This window comes from Rattus rattus, chromosome 4 (genome assembly GCF_011064425.1).
Source record: "Rattus rattus isolate New Zealand chromosome 4, Rrattus_CSIRO_v1, whole genome shotgun sequence".
Taxonomy (NCBI): Eukaryota; Metazoa; Chordata; class Mammalia; order Rodentia; family Muridae; genus Rattus; species Rattus rattus.
The window spans coordinates 62,859,738-62,882,629 of record NC_046157.1 but is presented as its reverse complement, the minus strand read 5'-3'; the positions used below and the strand labels follow the sequence as shown (position 1 = coordinate 62,882,629).

Sequence of the window (22,892 nt, the reverse complement as noted above, 5' to 3'; positions counted from 1 at the left end):
GTCCCTCCCCAGCGCAGAGGAGAAGGCGTGGGGGGATAAAGGCAAGGTCTGTGGGAACAGGTGACTGGGACACAGTGGGCGTTGAGCAGGATAGAAAGTGAATAAGTAAAAATAAATAGATAGATGAATAAATAAATAAATAAATACTTCAGGAATGAAAATATTTTAAGTTAGTATTAGCTATTCATTATGTATTTCCTCTGTATAATATTTTACCTTAGCATTTTTAGCTTACTGTAAATCGTTAACACATGATAACTTATAAAATCTTGTGTGGATCTAGAGATATACATATTTTGTTATTTTAATTTTTTTTACAGCTATTTTAGTTGACAAATAGTTTTGTATGTTTATGGCAATCAGTGTCATGCTGTTATGATTCACCGGAAGTTGGTGAAACAATTACTATTGAGAACTCACCCATTGTGCTAGAAGAAAGCAAAGTTGATTCGATGCTAGGATTTATGATATAATTTATTGTAAATCATTGTTATAGTTTAAGCCAGTTTGATGCTGTAAGAACTAACCTGAGGTTGTTGTACCAATTGGTGTTGAGAAGTTATCCAACAACCCTAGAAGAAAGAAAAGTTGCTTTGATGCTCAGATTTATGATATAAATTTATTGTAAATCATTGTTATAGTTTAAGCCAGTTTGATGCTGTAAGAACTAACCTGAGGTTGTTGTAACAGTTGGTGTTGAGAAGTTATCCAAAGACCCTAGAAGAAAGCAAAGTTGATTCGATGCTAGGATTTATGATATAATTTATTGTAAATCATTGTTATAGTTTAAGCCAGTTTGATACTGTAAGAACTAACCTGAGGTTGTTGTAACAGTTGGTGTTGAGAAGTTATCCAAAGACCCTAGAAGAAAGAAGAGTTGCTTTGATGCTCAGATTTATGATATAAATTTATTGTAAATCATTGTTATAGTTTAAGCCAGTTTGATGCTGTGAGAACTAACCTGAGGTGGTTGTAACAGTTGGTGTTGAGAAGTTATCCAAAGACCCTAGAAGAAAGAAAAGTTACTTTGATACTCAGATTTAATGATGTAAATTTATTTTAAATCATTGTTACAGTGTAAGTTGCTTTTTCTCATGATGTTTGTGTGGCTGTTGTTTGTGGTTTTAGTTGTGGTTGTTGCATCTTTAGCACCTATTGTAGATATGTTATTGATCCTGATTTTAGGTTGCCAGTGGACTGAAAAGGTAAGTGACATTAAAATAATCGTCACTGAGGAATATGGAGTGGCTGAGAAGCACCTAAAGAAATGTTCCACATCCTTAGTCATCAGGTAAATGCAAATCAAACCAACCCTGACATTCCAACTCACACCAGTGAGAATGGCTAAGATCAAAAACTCAGATTACAGCAGATGCTGGTGAGGATGTGGAGAAAGAGGAACACTCCTCCATTGTTGGTGGGATTGCAGACTGGTATAACCTCTCTAGAAATCAGCTCCTCAGAAAATTGGACATAGTACTACCCGAGGACACATCTATACCACTCTTGGGCATCCATCCAAAAGATGCTCCAACATATAACAGGGACACATGCTCCACTATGTTCATAGCAGCCTTATTTATAATAGCCAGAAGCTGGAAAGAACCCAGATGCCCTTCAACAGAGGAATGGATACAGAAAATGTAGTACATCTACACAATGGAGTACTACTCAGATATTAAAAATAATGACTACATGAAATTCATAGGTAAAAGGATAGAACGAGAAAATATCATCCTGAGTGAGGTAACCCAGTCACAAAAGAACACAAATGGTGTGCACTCACTGATAAGTGGGTATTTGTCCCAAAGCTTAGAATACCTAAGTAAAAAAATCACAGAATATGTGAAGCCCAAGGAGAACGAAGACCAAAATGGAAAAGTCCTTGGTTCTGTGAAGTCTCGTTTCTCCAAGGTAGGGTAATGCCAGGGTGTTGAGGGTGGAGTTGGTAAGTAGGAGTGGGGGCATCTTCATAGAAGCATGGGGAAGGGGTATTGTGGGAGAGGGGGAAAGGTGATAATTTTGAAATGTAAATACATCAAATATCTAAGAAAATAAAATGATAAATGAAATCATCACATATTTTAATAAAATGATTCAAGTACTATTTAATGCTTCATCCAATGAGGCTGGAGAGGTAACTCAGTGGTTAAGAGGCCTTGTTATTCTTACAGAAGACCTGGGAAGTCTTCTCTGCACCCACACGGTGGTTCCCAACCATTTTTATCTGTAATTCCCAGGAATAAGGCACCCTCTTCTGACCTTCACAGGCACTGGGCATATACATAGTGTGCACACAGATAAGCAAGAAGAACATTCGTTCATAGAGTATAATAAATAAAAAAGAATGCATCTAAAATATAACATGGCACATAATTTTAGTTTATCGTGAACCATTAGTATATATTAACTCAACTTTCTCCTTTGTCTCTAGATGCATTCATTAAATTTCCTGGATGATTCATAAAAAGTTTTTTACAGCTGTTAATTGCTAAATAATTGTGCAGCTTTATGGGGTTCTATACGAGGTTACCATTGTACTGTTTAGTACTGACCATGAAGTCATTGCAGGAATTGTTGTTCTGAGAACCCAAGATGCTTTAAGAAAGTAAAACTGATTTGAGTACTGATTTTAAAATAGGCTGTAAAATACTGGAAACGATTCGAATATTTGTCAAAGGACATCTGTTTTTTAAGTTCCTTTTTTTGCCAAGTTCTCACACTGTCCTATTTATTACCTGGCTTTGATGTCTTGGGTGAATTTCTAGTAACTGAATAATCTACTTGCATAATTTCTGAAAGCGAAGTTTACTTTGTTTGGTATTAATTTAAGAAAAGTAACTATTTATGCTATAGTTCTATAGAATGACATATCCAAATACCAGATCTTGCCATTCCTAGAAACAGTGTTTTTCACTAATATATTTGAATGAGGTCAATCTCAAAATAATGGTTCTCATAGTAGTTACTGGAAATGAATTATTGCTTCAGCCTGAAGTACTTTCCTCCTCTATGTGATATATTCTAACTAGCATTCTCCCTCCTAATCTCCTTACAGAATGTCCCCACCTCTTCACTCAACCTAATTTACCCCCTTTCTTTTTCCTCATCAAGAGATAAACAAACATCTAAATAATAAAATATAATATAATGATTATTTGGCTTTCTTTTATTTTTTTGTTTTTATTTTGTTCTTAATTTTTTAGCATTTTTTCTAGAATTAAGAGACTCAAATGTATAAGTCATAATAGAAACCAAAGCATGCCTCTCATGAAATAGGTTCTTGTTTTCAAGCTTAGTTACATGAATTTAGTTCTTTAAATCTGCAAGGAATAAAGAGAGTTTTCCTAGACTTTAGCAAGTGCACCATGGCAGGCACACACACACACACACACACACACACACACACACACACACACGCGCAGCAGACACGCAGAGAGAGAGAGAGAGAGAGAGAGAGAGAGAGATGAACAGACATACAAAAATGAATATACACATGCATTTACACACATGCACACACATGCACACAGATACACACACATGCACACAGTTGCACACACATGAACACAGGCATACACATACATTCACAGAACGAAATTATTAATAAAATAAAGAACAATATTAAGGCCAATCTGAAGTTGTCATTAAACTGCTGGGTATTAGTTATCTACAAATACAAGTGAAATTAAAATTATTATTTCATATTTTAGACTGGTTATAAGGACTTTATTGTATAATATTTCACCTAAAAAGTTTATTTGAACTATTTTTGTTTATCTGGATATGCTCTGATTCTATGCTTTTATGTTTTATTTTAATACTTTATAGTTATTTTAGTTGAAGACAATTTTGTGAAATTATGGGCTTAAATGTGATGTTTTTGATACATAACTACAAAGCAAGATAATTAAGTTAGATTAATAAACTAAGCTTTAATATTTATTACTCATTGGCTTTTAAAATATTAAAATGTATGTTTTAGACTTTTACCCACTCTTTCCTTTTGTAAGAGATGATGCTTTTCAATGATCATTAAGTTAACATCAGGAATCACTAATCTTATGCCTATGAGCTAAAAGTATCCAACCTGGATACAGGTAGGAGACACGACAGCTCATCTCATAGTCGAAGCATGCCTCCTACCTGACATTTTGTTTTCTGACACTGACATGACCTTTGTTACCCTGGGCATGTTATTTTTCTTTATTTAAAAAAAAAAAGATTAACTTGTTGTTTTTTAGACGAGGGAGTGTCTTGCCTCCATGCATAAATATGCAGCACAAATATGTGTGGGTTGTGCATGCAAGTCAGAGTGCTTGGATAACCCGGAACTCGAATCACTAAGAGTTGTTGGCTATAATGTATATGCTGAGTCCAACTCAGGTCTTCGTCAGAGCACTGAGCTATCTCTCCATCCTCCTATTTATTCTTTTATGTCTTTTAAATGTGCAAAAGGTCACTTTCCTAACAGGTCTGCCTGAAATCAAAGTGATGTAATGATTGGCCCAGTTATGTACTTGTCTCAAATACTGTGGAAATATCATGAACACTAGGAGTATTATCTTTACAATCTTCTAATGATTTCCATTTCTTAATGTTATATAGTTAAGATTGATATTTAGGATAACTTCTCCAACGCTCAAGAGAAAACTAGTAATCACACTATTTTAGGACACTGATTTCAAAGAATTTCTGTTGGATCTGGTAGTTGGCAATTGAGTTTTCAGATTTCTGGTTACTATTTAATACACTAGTCTTGAACAAAAAAGTTCCAACATTCTCTGGAGAGAATTCTACCAATAGTGATGTTACCATGATGAGACAAGAGGAAGCTCTAACTATTATGAGTCAGATAGAAATTTAAATAAAAGAGACAGAGAGGTGCTGATGTGGACAAGTTAGCAAAGAGTTTGGCTTGCTTTCCAAAAATGTAATACATTTCCTCAGTGATTATTTTAGAGGTGTGATCTCCAGCACCTTATGACATGGGTTAGCTGTAACACAATATGCCTACCATATACAGTTGAAAATAAGATTATTGAAATCAGAAATCTGTCCTTGGCATAAATAGCTAGGTATTATTAAGTTTATAATAACCTCAGCTACATTACTTCTAACCAAAATATGATTTTCATATTTTAAAATGAAGACTACATATCACAGTTATCTACAGAAATAAAATATATTCTTCTATAATGTCATGAATTTTTTATGATCACTGAGTAGTGAGCAGGTGAAATGGTGTAGTCAGCAAAGTGCCTGTCATGTAAGCATGAGGAACTGAGTTCAGATCCCCAGAACTCCTAGAAAATTCAGGTCTGACCAGAAAATGGTGGCACATCTTTAATCCCAGCACTTGGGAGGCAAAGACAGGTGAGTTTATGGCCAGTCTGCTCTACAGAGTGAGTTCAAGGACAGCCACAGCTACATAGAAAAAAACACCCTGTTTTGAAACCTTCTCCACTCCAAAACAAGGCCTGGTTGTGTATCCTATAGATGGTGTGTGAGGAAAGGCTGGTGGGTCCCCAGAGCTTGCTGTTCAGACTGGTTGGCCAATATTTTTGTCTGAAAACATGATTGAAAGAAGGATGCAGAACAGCATTCTTCAACCTCAGGTCTATATCTACATGTTCACAGACATTACTGTACTCACAACACACACACACACACACACACACACACACACACGCACGCACACACACACACACAATGTGATAAATACAAATACTGACCTGAAGTTGTCAGAGGGATTGGTGTTGAGAAGTTACTCAAAGATGCTAGAAGAAAATAAAGATGATTTTATACTTTGCTTTATAATATAAATATAAATCATTGTATACAGTTTGAATATTCCTTCAAAGGACATTTGTATTTTTGAGTTCCATTTTTCTCATAGTATTCCTATTTATTATGTGTCTATGATACTTTTAGAAATATTTTAGTAAGTATATAATTAGTTTATAGAACTTACCTAAGGTAAGTTTGCTTTGTTCTGTATCAATTCATGAAGAGTATCTAATCATTCTTGCTATAGTTATAAGGAATAGTTTATATTCAACTAATAACAAAACCTATCAGACTTTGCCATTCCCAGGAATAATAAAAATCAATTTAAAAATCAAATATATTTTAAAAGTTGTATAATGCAAATATTAAACACACATATCAAAAGTTAAGCTTTTTGTGTTTACAGATATGTTTTAAGATAATCAGCGAATCAAATATAACATAACTTTGACTTGAGCCTGTTCTTGAGTGACTTTTGCAGTATAGCATGTGGTATGTGTAAGACAGACTAAAGTCAACTCAAGAAGATATGATTTCCTTGAACCACGATCTGAGTTTTTGATCATTAATTTCATCTTTCAGGTTATGCAAGTATATGGACCCATTACAATTAATTTTAACACATCTGTCAAATAGTTTGTCAAAGAAACTACTGACGTGAACACATATCAGAGAGGAAATTTACTCAGAAAAAATTACTTGAAAGAAATCAAGCGTTCTTTTTCAATCATATAACTATTGTAAGCAAACTTTAGTGATGATCAAGAAGAAAAACAATAGTCTCAAAATGCCTGGGTCAGAGTTCCTTATCTGTTGTGAGCAGTATATGATGAGCAATTCACCAACTCCTCTAGATTTTGTTCTACTTTTGCGAAATGGGAGTGGGAACATGATTCCACAAAAAGAGTCTACTAGACTTATTTACAAAATGCTTTGATGGGTAACATATTTGGTATAGCTAATGATGGCTAATGGTAACTTTCAAATTAACTTCATTACATGTTCAAAATGCACTATGTTCACTCTATAGGCTGTACTGAAGGAAACGTGGCCTTACTTGAGATACAGAGAAATTTAGCTAACATCTTGGCAAGTAATTAAGGACTAAGCAGAAAAATAACTGGAAATTGTGCTTCATGAACCAGCCCTGTTAAGAAAATTATCCTATACTAATGTGTCATAGGTGTGCATCAATTGTTAAAAAGTCTAAACCCAGAAGGGACATATCCCTCTGCAAGCTGATGCAGTTAATTGAAAGGCAAATCTGCATTGACTGTCTTTGTGCTTTCTCAGAACTGATGGTGGTCATTCAGTTTATCTCTACTGTTTTTGGCATGTGTACTTATCTACTGATGCTATTTTGATATGAGTGCTCTAATATTTGCAAAATATGAATTTGGAAATATACTTAGCTTCAGCATCTAGAAATAAAGCACTGTGAACATAGAAAAGTAAAGAAAATTATTACTGGCTATAACTAAACTACACAGACTATAAGTATATTTTTGAAATGAACTGAATGGAATGGAACTAGAATAAAAAATACAGTAACATTAGTGCATATTTGTTAATTTTAATAGTTGTGACAAGATAAGCAACTGAAGTGAAGAAAGGTTCATTTAGTCTCATTACTTCAGAAGGTTCAGGTTTAAGTGACTAGCTCTATTGTTTTTCGTAAGAGATGAGGCTGGACAATTATGGTGAAAGAAAATGACTTAGTTTGCTTTCCTGTTGCTGCTATAAACAACATTACCAAAAGCAACTTGGACAAGAAAGTGTTTATTCCTACTCCTTATCTAGGGACACTGGGACAAGAACTTGGGGGCAGGAACTGAAGCAGAAGTCACAAGAAAAACTCTGCTTATTGGCTCCCTTTTAATAGCTTGCTCAGCTATTAAACTATTATAAGCAAACTATTAAACTATTATAAACAATCTAGACCCATCTCTTCAGGCTAAGCATCAACTACCATGGGCTGATTGTTCCGCCATTAAGAAGAAAATGCCCACATACATAACCATACGCAGATACAATACAGGCAATTGGCAATTCCTGAACTGAGACGGTTTCTCCTGCTCTGGTGTCTTAAACTGACAAGTGAACACACACACACACACACATTAATATCACAGACTACTCTATCTATCTATCTATCTATCTATCTATCTATCTATCTATCTATCTATCTATCTATCTATCTATCTATCTGTCTATCTATCTATCCCACAAAGTCACAAAAGTGGTTAACTTTTGTTAAGCATGCTATACCTCCTAATAGCATACTCAATGAGAAATTCATTAATGAGATAATTCATTGGCTAAATTAGTATTTTCCTGATCCAAGTACCTTTCAAATATTGTATGGATGGAAGAACAACTCTTCAATGGGACCCTTTTAAAGAGAAACTTCATATACAAAATTAGAGGTTCAGGGGACATATTGTCTAGTGTTAAAGACTATTATTTTGTGTAGTATTTTTTGTGTAATTGTTTGAGTGTGTGTGAGTGTATGTGGTAGTCTGTATGTGTGTATGTTGTTTGTGCGTGCTTGTGTGTTTGTTTGAATGATGTGTAAAGAGGGTATGCTTATAGAAATTAGAGAAAGGACTGAAAGAGCTGAAGGGGTTTGCAACCCCATAGAAAGAGCAATATCAACCACAGAGCTCTCAGGAACTAAATCACCAACCAAAGAGCACAGATGGAGGAATCCATGGCTTCAGTAGATTGTGTAGCAGAGGATGGCATTGTCTGGTATCAGTGGGAGGAGATGCCATTGGTTCTATGAAGGCTCTTTTCCCCCTGGTGTAGGGAATGCCACGGTGTTGAGGGGGGGGTGGATAGGTGGGAGGGGGAGCATCCTCATAGAAGCAGGGGGAGGGCAGATAGAAGAGGGGGGGCAAAAAAGGGGATAACATTTGAAATATAAATACATAAACAATCCAATAAAAACAGCAAATGATTTTTGGAGTTAGTTCTCTCCAGTTTAGCTTCAGGAAGTTTAACTCAAGTTGTCTGTCATGCATTGTTACCTGCTGAGCTATCTCCCCAGATCTCCAATGTTACCTTTGGCTCCCAAGCCTTTCACCTTTTGTTTATTCTTAAGATAAAAGATTGCTTTATCATTTTAAGTATAAACTTAACTTTTTTTGGTAGACAATTGATTGGATTAAATTCATCGATCCCTCTTTTTTCTTTATTTCAATTTCTAATTGCACGTTTGTTCTTGCCTCTTGCCCATAATCTCACAAGGTCTGTGACTCAACCATAAATTCTATAATTTGACTTCCTAATGAATGATTGAAGAAACTCATAGTTAGAATGTGACAAGACTCACAGACTCTCTGCCCACTGACATTTTCAGAATCCTTTTTATATTTGATGGCTTCCAAACCTCTCTTCACTGATGCTTCCTTTCAAATATTTCACTTTTCTCATGTAAATGTGCTACCTCAGGCGATCCGACAAGCACCTAATGCCAAGGACGAATCTCCTGCCTCGCTCCTATGTTGCTAGAATCTTAATTTCATAGCTTAATGACTCAAAGAAATCAAATAATGTTCATAGATACCTGCGATATCAACGCTGTTCAAATCAATATGGAGAGTGACCAGTTGGCTGGATATATTTGCTTCAATGCCCTGAATCAGTTCTTCTTTTACATTTTCATCTGATACCCACTGAGCAAAAAAAAGGTCAAAGAGGACAATAACGCTGCCATTTCTGCAAAGCAAAAGGGGAAAAAAAAAACAGTAATGATGTAAGAGTACAAAGTCTTCAAGTGATTTGTTCTCAATTCAGGCAGAATATCTGTAAAATGTACTAGTTAGTTATCCTCTCCCCCGTCCTTATTATAGCAGTGGAGAGCTTTGTAAGCCCTGCTCTGCAACACTGTTTACGAGATTGCTTTTCTAAAATGCAGAAATAAGAATGAATGTAACAGATGCAGCAAAGTACTCTCCTAATTTACCCTCGAAGGAAAGGACAATTAGAAACTGTCAATAGTTTGTTTTTTGTTTTTTGTTTTTTTTCCCAAGAAGATAAATGCTTACCTACGCAGTGTCATCCCTGTTCAGTGTGGACCTAGGAAAACAGCACTGGTCCCAGTCTCTTGTGTTAACTTAAACAGTGTCCAGTTGTTTTACTTTTTGTGTGGTTTTGTAATGTATCTGTCTGGTGGGTTTTTAGGTCAAGAGAAATCTGACATCGTTTCACTTGCTTCGAATAAATTGTACAAGGTTTCAAAAGGCCTGATACTAAGCTTTTGGGAATACTTAGCATTTGTTTTTCTTTTGTATAACCTAAATGCTTAAAAAGTGCCCTAATTTTGATGGCTGGAAAGAAGACAAGCATACCTGGAATTACTGGGACACTCAGGATATTTATCCTCCTAACTAATAATTTTATTGCCTACATGATCTGCCACAATAGTAAACTCCTTATTTTAAACCCCTCTCAGTATTTTACAGTTTAAAGGGTAATTTTTTTTGTTATATTGTAGAAAGGTTTTGAAAAATAAAATGTCCAATAATCCCAGGCATGTCTGTGCTATTTCCAGCCGTCAGAATGAGGACACGTTTTTGAGCATTTAGGTTAAACAAAAGAAAACAAGAAGCAGATGTTCTCAGGAAGCAATAGTGACAGGAGAGATTTTGTTGAGTTTTCTTTCCTTCTTTTCTGTTAACTTTGAGTTTCCTCCTTTGCTTACAACCACAGAGGAGTAGAAACTCAAGGCGATTTGCATTTTGTGCTGTAGATGAACAGGGACTTCTCAGGTTGAAGTTCACTCCTGGAGACTGACCAACTGATGATGGAGAGTCAGCTCTGACCCAGGGCTGCTGCTGCTAATACAATGCCACTGTACTCTTGCAACCATGGTATCTTCAAGGTAATGAGCATTTCTAAAGACTTTGTTACCCCTGAACATTTTCATTATCTACCTTTCTGGCTAGAGTCTAGAGTAAAAGTTATTTGTCACTTCCATGATTATGTACTGAGAGCAGGAAGTTTCTGGAAAAACACAGTATTTTCCCATTTCACAGGACATGGTGTCCCTTTTTAATGGTTGCATCCTTTTGCAGGTTCACAGTCCAGCAGGAATATTTCCATTCTGTGAAGCTGGCTTTTCACTATTTAAATGACCAAAACACTTTGTTACAATTATCTTACACTTCACATCTATTAAGTTAATTATATGAAAATGCGGGGGAAGTTTAACTGTCCACTTATTTTCTTAATTCACAGTAACCATATCTTATGAGTGTAATAGAACCTTGCTAATCAGTCAGAGCTCCTAAATGTTCATACATAAGGAACTCTTGTCTTTATTAAGGATTCAGTGATTTACAGTCACTTCTTACAACCTGGTCCTCAATACTCCTTAAGTTTTCTGTGCCAGCTGACCACTGCTTTTTAAATATTTATTTAATATCTTATTTTTTATTTACATATCTATGTGTTAGTGGCAGGAGTGTTGTGGATGTGCACACATGAGTCGGGTGTACAGGGAGACCGAAACAGAAAGATGGATCTCCTACTGGTTGTGCGTCACTTGGTGTGGGTTCTAGGAGCTAAGTTCTAGTCTTCTGCAAGAGCAAATGACCTTAACACTGAGACATTTCTCTAGTGCTCTAAACCCTACTTTTACTGGAGATTAGCTCTACACTTGTAGGGAAAGAAGCTATCTTCTTTATCCTTTTCTCCAGACAGAGTCATTTTGAGTTGAATGTGAGAAGACAGACAAGAGACCATTGGACTTTTATTTTTAATGTTAATAATGATAATGATAATAATAATAATGATAATAATAATAATAATAAACTACAGAAAAGTACTGCTTCAATTCTTTGCCTAATTTTATGTCTATACATAGTAGCCAGAATCAGAGAACCATTTGAAGACCATCTGGGGATCATTAGGCTAGCCATGGCTGAACGTCATATGCAGCGTATTAAAAGAATCAAACAGTTGAATCTTCTCTATTCTGGTCAACAGACCATTGAATTAACCTTCACAGAAACCAAGACTTGTGATGTCAGAAAAATCAAAGCAAATCAAGGAAAACAAAACAAAAAATCCTTCTACTTTTTAAGGCTTTGATAATTTATGCAGTTTGTTAACTGAAAATTAAAAATAGAAAAAAAACCACGCTAAACGGTATACAACTCTCGTGTTTCATCCCACCCTTAATGAAAAGGATGTGAAAGGTAGGAGATTTCCATGATGCTTCACACTGGTCCGTGTTTTCTTTATAGTCATACAATCATTAACAACTAAAGCAAGGGGGTAAACTTTATGCAGTGTCCTATGGCTTCTTATAACTGATGGGATAGCCATGTCTATTTATAACAGAGGAGATAATCACGTCTCTGCTTCTTAGAATCCCATGAATACAATTTCCACCTTTTTCCCCCCCAAAACTTTAGTGAACCATTCGTCTTTACGAAAGAGACGAAAGAGATGGAGACAGGTACATGTGTCTATTGTTTTGTATTGTTGTAAGAAATTTGGATATGAATAGATGGGGAAATAGCTAGCTACTTGGATGGTTTTGTCAGTCAAAAGGGTATTTTGTTCCTATTTGCTTCTGATAGAGATTGCTTCCGTTTCCTCATCCCTCTCATCCGCTCCCCTCTTTTCTCAACCTCTCTTTTATCCCTCCCTTTTCCTTTGTGTGTTCAGAATCCGTGCCCTTTGCCAGAACATCACTGCTTAAGCATGGACTAAAAGTGGCTAGGATTAAATATGCTTTAAAAATAAGTCCTTAGTGCACAGAAATGTTTTTTATCGTCTCTCTTCAGCTCCATGGTTTTATTTTCTCTTTTGTTGCACCAAAGATGATTTAAATGTTAATGAAATCTGCATCTTCTCTATATATTCCCTCATATCTAATTATACAGAACAATTGACTTTGTTTTGCTTGAATCAGGCAGTAGAAGACACAGGCACAAGGTATTTGGGGCAGAGAAAATGCAATTCTGAAATTTCCCTTCACTCAGTTGTAACTAACTGGATTAATTCAACCTCAGGCATAAACATATTTGTACAAAAGATGTGTCTCTCTAGTTGTGAATAATATATTTCTCTTAATAATTTATACCTGTGAGGATGAAAGTTCTATATTACAAACACACATACAATTGCATTCTTTATACTTTATTTTCTCATTCAGTATAAATGTTGAGATAAGAAAGATATATGGTAGCGATCAAGGAAACTCTGATAAGTATTTGTTTCATCTGCTAAGTAGACAGAAACTTATTTTCGGTAGTTTGTCAATGATCTGTACCTGTGCTGTGAGATTTATTTTATTTATTAAGATAAATGAGAAAATCATTCCTTAAAGAAAACATAATAACATTTTTATTTTAAAGTACTAGGTTTTTTTTTTTGTTTTTTTTGTTTTTTTTTTTTCTTTTAGAAAGGAGCCGCACAGCCCCTCCTCCCTTTGTTTAATTTTATAGCTAGATAAATCCTATCGTTGTACAGAGAGTTCGGATGTAATAGATCAAAATGTTTCTTATCTTATATTTTCCTTAATGATACTGATAACCTTTAGGTTTGCTGAATAAATACAGCCCTTTCCTTTCAGAACTTTGTGACTCATCTATGAAAAGGGCAAACTTAAAGTGCACGTTGCCACAGAGGGTAAACAGCCCTTTATTAAAGGAGCCAACTGCTAATACTCTGAATCAAAACACTTTCCACAGAGCAGATAGCAGTACCCCAAAAGAGAGAGAGAGAGAAAAAAACTTTTGTCTGTTCTTTCTTCAGACTGGTCACACACACACACACACACACACACACACACACTCACACACACACACACTCACACACACACACACACTCACACAGACACACACAGACACACACAGACACACACAGACACACACACACTCACACAGACACACAATTTTAAACATGGTGAAAATGCATTCATCAATTGTAAAACACTATAAAATAGATTGATTATTATTTGAAATTCTTAATAATATGTCATGTGAGGTTACTAAAATTGTCTTTTTTTTTTTTTTTTTTTTGAGTTGGGGCCCGAACCCAGGCCTTGCAAGCGCTCTACCACTGAGCTAAATCCCCAACCCCAATTGTTGTGTTTTTAAAGGAGTTTAGATACATTTTTTTCACAGTGTATACTGTAAGGTAGAAGAGAAAGTGAACATTTCTGTTTCCTGATTTTATAATTTAAAAATTAAAATGCTTAAATCTAATGGTGATTTTGTTACTTTTTCCTATGACTATAGATATCCTTCCATGATTATTTAAGATAATCCTGAGGCTGAAGAGAAGCCACACAAGAATAGGGATTGGGATTCTAATCCCCAGTGCCCTCATAAATGCTAAGAGGGCATTTACCTAAGTGCAATACCAACTCTTAGGAGGCAGAAATAGTAAACCTGAGCTCATCTAGGTGCTCTGGGTTCAAATAAAGATTCTGACTACACACACACACACACACACACACACACACACGGGTGTGCACACACATAAATAGTTCTGAATGACTCCTTGTTTTCTTTCTCCTTAACACATTTCCCTTTTCTAGGTTATTGTTCCAAAGAATGTAACAAAACTCTGGCCTGTCTTTTCCCAATAATCTTCATTTGACCTTATGTCATTGTATTTTTAATTGGATATTTTATGTATTTACATTTCAAATATCCCCCTTCCTGGTCCCCACCTTTTCCATTCCCCTTTCCCCTACTTCTAGGGCAATTTCTTTGCCACTGAATTGTTGAGCTCACCTCTAGCAGAAAGACAGGTCATCAAGTGAGGGATGGGGTTGCTATCGCAGTCAAAACTCTGACCGAGAACTGCAGGATAGAAATGGAGAAGAGCCTGAGGAAAAGAAGGTCCAGCGCCAGACCCAAATTGGGTTCCAGCTCAAGAGTAGTCCCCACGATCTAACACCATTACTGAGACTATGGGTCACTCAAAAAATGGGTTCTATCATGACGGCCCTCCGAAAGACCCAACAAGCAGCTGAAAGAGTCAGATGCAGATATGTGCACCCAATCAAGGAACAGAAGCTGTTGACCCCTCTGCTGAATTAGGGAAAAGCTGGAGGACGATGAGGAGGAGGGCAACCCTGTAGGAGGACCAGCAGTCTCAATTAATCTACCCTCTACCTCGTGAGATCTCTCAGTCACTGAATCACCAACCAGGCAGAATACGCCAGCTGATGTAAGGCCTCCAACACATATACAGCAGACTTACAGGTCTGGGATCAGTCACAAAAGATTCACCTAACCCTCAAGAGACTGGATGCCCCAGGAAGTTTAGAGGTCTGGTGGGCTAGGGGGTAAAGACATCCTCGTGGAAATGGAAGGAGTGGGTGAGGGGAGTGAAGGAAGTATGGGATGTGGAACAGTCTGAGGGTGGACTGGGAAGGGAATAAAATATAGAGTGTAAAAATAAGTTTTAAAAAATGCATAAAACAAGAACAGATGATTCTAGGCTGGAGAAAAGAGTTGGTGGATAAGAGTACGTTTTGCTCCTGTAGAGGACCAGTGTTAAGTTCTCAGCACCCACATTCCTATTCAGAACCAACAAAACTTCAATTCCCTGAGACCTAAACTCTTCTGACCTCTGTGGTCAGTCTTTATGGTCCACTAAGAAGAAAAACACAGTTCCATCATGTCCATCTTGAGGGTGGTATTTTGCATGATAGCCCAAAGCTCTGAATGAGAAGTCCTCACTTAAAATGGGGGTGGGGCGTGCATCGATGGGGATGGGGTGGGGCATGGATTGATGTCAGATGGGAAGGAAGGAGGCAAGCAGAGGAATGGGAATCCAGCTGAAGACAAATCACACTGAAGAATGAAGATGGCTGTAGGCATATCCACGTGACAAGGTCAACACAGATGCCAAAACAGAACAGGAAGGAGAAATGACATCTTAATTGGTGCCCGAGACAGTACACATGAACAAGCCTGCGCTTAGCATGGCGATACTGTGAAGTCTTCAGGAGCTGAAGACCCAAGGGATACGTTGGGAGTGAAGACTAGGTGTCATGCTGCAGCTTCTGTCAGTGGATGGAAATGCATGAACTGCGCACTGGGTTGATTTAATAAAGCTTCCTTCTAGTAACTCAAACTAGAAAGCAATGACTACTCAGGGGGATGTTTTCTGGATGTCCACAACAATCTTAAGCATGGATTCCCAGCCTTTCTATAAATACTGCTTGAGGGAATCAATTTTAAGTAGCATGAATATTTTTCACGCTCCCTGAATGAACTTCCTTCTGAAGTTGTGAACATAAACCAGATGAAGCAGACAATCCAATCTAGACAACACTATCTTAAATTTCTTTTTTACTATTGTACGTTGTGTATACGTGATCTGCTATACACTGCCATTTGGTAATCATCAGACATTTCTTGATGTTGATAGAACTCTTAAATATTTCTACTTCCTTAAAATATATTTTAAATCCGTGTCCTCATAGCACTTTTAGAGAGTGATTTATTATTAACTAATTAAGGCTGCATGGACTCAACAATTGCCTTCTATGTAACCTTCGGTAGTTAGGATATTAAAAATTATATAAGCACCGCAAATGTAGGAAGGAGAATAATACCTCAGCACAATAGAATGTCATGATGGTGTTGTCTATGGGATCTTCTTAATAAAATACTTCTCAGTATCTTTGTTCTTAAAAGACCTGCAAATGGTATGGTTCAAAGCAAGGCTTCTATGGGACTGGCATAAATGAGTAAGAAAATCGGAAGCATCAGTGGACATTCATTGCTTATTGTTGAGAAGACAAACTATTTGTTTTAATTTTCATGAATATTTATTACATTTTTTGTGTGTACATGGGCATGGGTGTGTGTATATTCTCATGGGGGTGGTATTTGCCTTTGTGTGTAGGGAGGGTATGCATACACTATATATACATGGAGACCGAGGTCACTTCAGCTCTCCTCCCTGATTAAGACAGAATCTCTTATTTTTTTCTGGGTCTCATTGATTTGAGTTTTGTTTTAGTTAGCTGGTCAGAAAGGACTAGGAATCTAGTTGTCATTGCCACCCTAAATTGCCCAGTACAAATCTGTTTGGTTATGTCAATTCTGGACAAAAATCTCTAGTCTTCAAGAATCCACAGCAAAGATGTCACTGACTGAGTTCTCTCCCCTACCCATGACTGCCATTTTCATACAAATTTTGCTGATTATTAAAATTATGTATCTATGTTTGCCTCTTGGTGTGACCCTGCCCTCTATTTTTCCAGCATGCAGAACAGTGATTTATAGTTGCATGATTTGCCTTTATTTTCATTATACTTGATCTTAATTCAAAGCATGCAGTTTCCTTGACAGAGGAGGCCACTCCTCTGACTCAGCTCAAGACCATTTTGGGAAGAGAATGCTTCTCCCTAGAGATTACAGAAAGTTAAGGTAACAGCTTACATCACATCAGATTGAAGAACTATTTATAACTGCTTGGGTTGAACAAAACATGACAATGATGTGCTATTCTGAGGAGGAAGGAAAAGAAGAAAATGAAGGTAAGAGTTTGCATTGAAACAGAGTACACTTAGATCTTTATCTAGGCATGCGCCCACCCATGCCCACACCTGTATGTCATTTTAAGATTTTGAAATGTCTTTACATCATATCTACAAGACAGTTACTGTAGAATCTTTATTATACCTTCAACATCCCTGTAGATTTTAATAAGAAAGCAGTGTATATTTTGTAAAAAAATGTATTTGTATCATATTTGAGATGGAACAATGCTAGAACATTCTTCCTAGGCTTCAGGTTTGACTAGCACATATCAGATTCAGATGAGGTTCACTTAATAAATAATCTAATTTATTATCTTTCTCCATGCTTGCTCTAACAATCTCTATTGATGTTTCAGAGAATATCACTTATATAACTATTTACACAGATAATTTAAGACAAATCACAGAATAAGGAGGGTTTATGACAAATCACAGAGCAGAATAGAGAAGGTTTGCACTGTTTCAAATATGGTTTCTATAGTTTCCAGAGTCATCAATTCTCTGGTTTACAAAAGAAAGGAATTTCAAATGAAGTTTGTGCTGTAAGTTCTCACATAAACTGAGTAATTCTCTGAAGAGGAAAGAGCAGGAATGAGACCAAAATGAGGGGCAATTAAACAATGGAATTTTCCGATAAGAAGTCAACTTAGGAAGTAAACTAAATGAAACATACAGAGGTGAGTGAAGCCACTAGGAAAAATGTTCCTAATAGTGATGTGACAGTTCACAAAGCGTGATCTTGGAGGCATATACTACATTCCATTGTTTTCTGTCTTTAGTAATGTTTTACCCAAAAATTATCCATAAAGCCCAGAAGTGATCTATTAGGCCTGTTTTCTCATCTGAATTACATTTGCCTTGTTTAGTCTTTTCTTAATTTTTGCAAAAGGCTCTCACACTCTTGTCTATTTCAGATACAAAAGACATAATCTCCCTTATTTGTTTTGTTTCATGTGTATGCCTCCCCTTTTCATTGGGATTTTCTAGCTTTTGAGTAGAGCTCTCTTTTGTTATTCTTTAAATTTTATAGATTCTCATTAGGAGTACACTCTTCTTTGCTAGCTGTGCCATTCATTTGTATCTCCGTTTCAAAGTCCTTTTGGTCCTCAGAGTTTATGGCTTACTAAATTCACTGTGGCATAAGCAGATTGACAGGACACGAAGTCCTGGACTTTCATTTATGGACACAATGATTAAACGTAGACACATGGATCAATACCTGAAGAGCTAATTAGTTTTTAAAGGGTTAAATTTCATCTTAAATATTCCTATAATAAATATTATATATAGAGTGTACCATAGCATACATACACAAAACCTCACACTCAAGAATGAAGAATCCATAATGAAATTAAGTTATCCTATTATTCTGAGACTCATTCATTTATTAAACATTGAAAATACTCTGTGTGTGTCCATAGACGTCAGAAGGGGCAGAGGATGCTATAATTACATTATTTTTTTCCAAAGTGAGATATTTAAAACATCTACTCTGTTTTGTGATTTAAAATGTAAATGAGGTAGGTGATATATTATTATATTAATATTGTTGTATTAATAGCAAGGAGGCTTTAGACACATTCTTACAAATTAAACACTTTTTCTACATGCACATATATTCAATCTTAATGCCTTAACCTTTCTTCACTTTTACCCCTATGAGAAAAGTTGTTAATATGTAAATTATCAAATATTACTATTATATCTCACTAAAATATTTTTTTTACTGTAAAACATTTACAAAACCCCAGAACATTTTTGAAATATTTTTTCTTTCCTTGACATAACACTACACGTTTGGAAAGTCTTGTCCCAGAGCAATGTGCTAACAGAATGGTTTAGAATATACTCACTCAAATTGAAAAACTCTTGATTTTTTATATTCATTCTTCAGATTACTTGACTCAAAGATCTCATCTATCTAAAGAGAGGAAAAATGTGTTAAACTGAATATTTGATCTTTTAATACAGAGTAGAGGTTATCTATTTGTTTAGAACTGGAGAAATCTTCAGAATGGGGCTTCATACCCTTATGAACTATGAATGTAACGTACAGTAAACACCAGTACTTTCTGAGTAAGAAAATTTGGTCTGTCATTAGTTGAAGAGAAGTTACTAAAACTGATTAGGGAATTTAAAGCCAGGTGTGTAGAAACAGTCCCCTACCATTTGCTGAAGGTCGAAAGCAAGGACTTTGAAATCCACTGAGAATTTGTCTTGTAAATTAGGATTATATGTCACTCCGGATGTTATTTTAAATCTCCCTCTGACTTCATGGCTTTTCCCCAGGGCTGCTGCATCTAGATGAATTAATAAGAAGAAAATGCTGCCAGTTATGAATAGGAGAGAATATAGCATCCCGCTCTATTACCTAGAGGTAACAATTCTCACTTAATACATTTTCCCTGTAATTTTTAAATTCTTGCTCTTTCTTTGTTGTCCTTCTAATCCAAAACTAGGTAATCCTATCCTTTCTTTTTGTCATTTTCACCTGTCTGGTTATTTTAAAATACTGAACAAATTATAGATTTATTCTCTCTTCTTCTATTTCTTCCCATTTTCTTTGAAGTCAAGCCCAATCTTTTTTTTTTTCCTTTTTCTTTTTAAATTGAGATTCCTGTTGGAAGTCACAGGGAATAATCAGACCTTACCAATTATGGGAAGTGATTCAGGAAAACATAGTGAGAAATGGACCATTAAAATTGTGTCGCTGCTGTTAGATGTTTCTTGGACCTCGAGCCTCCAGGACACTGCTGGCTTTCTGCATGTGAATTTCTGTGAAGATTTCTGTATGTGTGTAACTTTGAAACACAGCTTTGAAGCCACTTCTTACACTCTAGTAATTATAAATTTGGCATGTGTGACTTTTGGCATGAGACAGGGGCTGTCTATTTTGGAGAAGTTACTGAGAATGATGTAGGAAATACACTGTCTCGGTAGGAAAATAATGTAAGACGTGGTGAACAAATTAAGCCGCCCTTTTATCAGAATATTTCCTTTGATACATATTTATATTAAAAATGAATAGCTTTGGCTTAACCACACAAAAAAGTGAAAGCATTTCTCAGTACAATAATAACATTAAATAATTATCAAAGTGGCAGCTATAAGTCGTTTTTCTTCTTCTACAGAAGAAGAAAATGAGGAAATAAGGAAATGAGGACTTAAAATGACATAATTTCCTAATGTAGTAAAAATAAGCAACAATGGTGCTAAAATATAAATATATGTTTGACTAGCTATAACTCCAAATTCCTCTAGATATATAATTTCCATGTCTCCCAAAATATTAAACCTAATATTTTAAACGATTAACTTACATTTAGCTTATGCAGTCATCACTATACAATTTTGTATCCTACTGGTATTTATGCAATTTACATTTTGTGAACAAATTAAGTTGCATCTAAAATTTGCCTTTAAATATGGAAGATGATGAAGGGTTAGGGGATGTTTGATTGGAGGAGACTCGGAGATCTTTATCAGCAGATTTTCTGTTTGGAACTGAACTGCATCCTAGGCAGTAGGAAACCAGTAACAGAATCAGCAGAGTCCGGATAGAGAATATGGTCTAGTTAATAGTATTTCACCAACGTGAGACTTTTTAGTAGAGATAATCACTATGCACTCATAAGAAAATAACAACTTTGGTGAAGGCTACATTAGAATTTTATATAATTTTACATTTTGAAATTGTACACATACACGTGTAAACATATAACAATAATCAACGAAATAGGCTATCAACTTGAGAGTTGGGGGACATTAGATGGTTTCCAGGGAGGACAGCTGGGAGAGATTTGAGGGTGAAAGTGAAAGAAATACGTTCCCAGTAAAAATGTTAAAATTCTACTACATGTCCATAAATGCATAAATTAAACAGCTATAATTCATTTGATTTCCTCTAATGTTCGTTATTAGTTAAACTCAAATTACTTACAAGTATTATTTATCTGAAATGCAGGTTCCCTATACATGGTTATAATATTTAAATTTTCAAGGATTATACTAACATTGCTACTATAAAACCACAAATATTTTATTATATTCACATCCGAACATTTATTTGTCAGGAAAGACAGCATTCTTACGGGGTCCTACTGAGGTCATTCACAGTTATACTCTCCTATTTGTGAGGTTATAGAGCTAATTTGCCCATATGCATCATTTTAAAAATAAATTTTATCAAAAAAACGCATAAACTTTCCTTTCTCAGGCCATTGCAATGATTCTGATTTACTTATTATATTATAAAGTACATAGGTAGTGAATAGGAATAAAGCCTTAGAATCAGGATCCAGTTTGATATTAGTGTCTTTTATTTACCACATAGTGCCAACTTTTGCTGCAAAGTAGTTCTCAAATATTTTTCCCCAGATTTGTAACCTGAAAATGAGGCACCAATAACAATAAAGTCAAAGATTTGTTATGACTACAGTATGGTATTGTATTTGAATATCTTTGAAGTATTTTTGGCCCATAACAACATAGTTCTTATTTTAATTTTTAAAATCATATTACTCCTCAAGCAGAATGAAATTTCTATATATTTATGAAGTTATGTTTGAGTTTGTTTATTTGAATTTAGTAGCAACATTTTAGACCAATAACATAATATAGAAATCATTTTTATATAAATTGACAATAGTGTTTGCTATTCATGTATATAAGTTTGGATTTTCCATATTTCAATATGTTTATGATTTCATTTATATCACAATGAATCTAGATGATGTGAAACTTACTGTATTATGTGCTAAAATGAAAAAAAAAAACAACCCTGAAGATTATTTTGCAAAAAAGAGAAAAAGAAAAACCTCATTCCCAGGTCTGAATGTGGGATTATTTTAAATGATATACAAAATAATTTTCTTAATATTCTGTGATATAAAGTGTCCATAATCACACAAAATGAAACCAAATATCTGTGGTGCAGTCACGGTAATAACTGAAATGGAACAAAGGATGACTTAGAAAACCTTCCTTGTTTCAGGGCATGACTTACCTGTTTCTGATTCCTTAACTGCCAGCCAGGACACCACAATTAACCCAACAGAGAGGACCATGAGCATCATGAAGAGAGCTGAGACCATCACTTCGAAAGAGCTGATAGAACGATGTCCTGCAGCCACATTTCTGTTAGATTTCATTTTTGCTTTTTCAAGGCTGGATAATTTAGGAACTGTGAGCCAATGCGGTTTTCCACATCAACAAGACGAATATTCTAATACTAACGTTAGAGTGAAACCTCTCAAGTTCCTGAGGACTCTACAGTCACCAGCCATTCAAGCTAACGTTGACAATCTTCACTGTGAGTGTGCTGCGTGTGTCTTTCTGGAAATGGTATGTCTCCGTACATTCAGTATCTTTAAAAGGAGAAGTTAATCTTTAAGAAAATACAGTAAGTAAAGATGCCTAGAGTTGTAAACTACAGTCACATGGACAGGTCATTTGTCAGGGGGAGAAAAACTAAATGCATGTCATAAACAAAAACAATTGACCCTTAATCTCCTTGAGAACTATCAAAAACATGAATATGACGATAGACATATTGGTCATTAGGGAAATGCATTTAGGAGTA

The 22,892-nt window shown here is 35.6% G+C and overlaps 1 protein-coding gene across 2 annotated transcripts in view; it reads right to left on the bottom strand.

Annotated features, from left to right (window-relative positions):
- The window catches only part of Tmprss15 (transmembrane serine protease 15), a 109,782-nt gene extending 87,165 nt beyond the window's left edge, over nt 1–22,617 (bottom strand). The window contains exons 1-7 of one of the 2 annotated variants that reach the window (XM_032899397.1): nt 22,317–22,617; nt 19,478–19,611; nt 19,165–19,232; nt 9,356–9,507; nt 5,733–5,777; nt 962–1,006; nt 528–572 (exon numbers count right to left, since the gene is read on the bottom strand). In XM_032899397.1, coding sequence (XP_032755288.1) covers nt 528–572; nt 962–1,006; nt 5,733–5,777; nt 9,356–9,507; nt 19,165–19,232; nt 19,478–19,611; nt 22,317–22,461 — 634 coding nt within the window. In that variant the 5' untranslated portion in view covers nt 22,462–22,617. Of the gene's footprint in view, nt 1–384; nt 425–527; nt 573–961; nt 1,007–5,732; nt 5,778–9,355; nt 9,508–19,164; nt 19,233–19,477; nt 19,612–22,316 lie in introns of those variants that run through there. The other variant, XM_032899398.1, reaches the window with a different exon arrangement.
- Between the last annotated feature and the right edge of the window lie 275 nt (nt 22,618–22,892).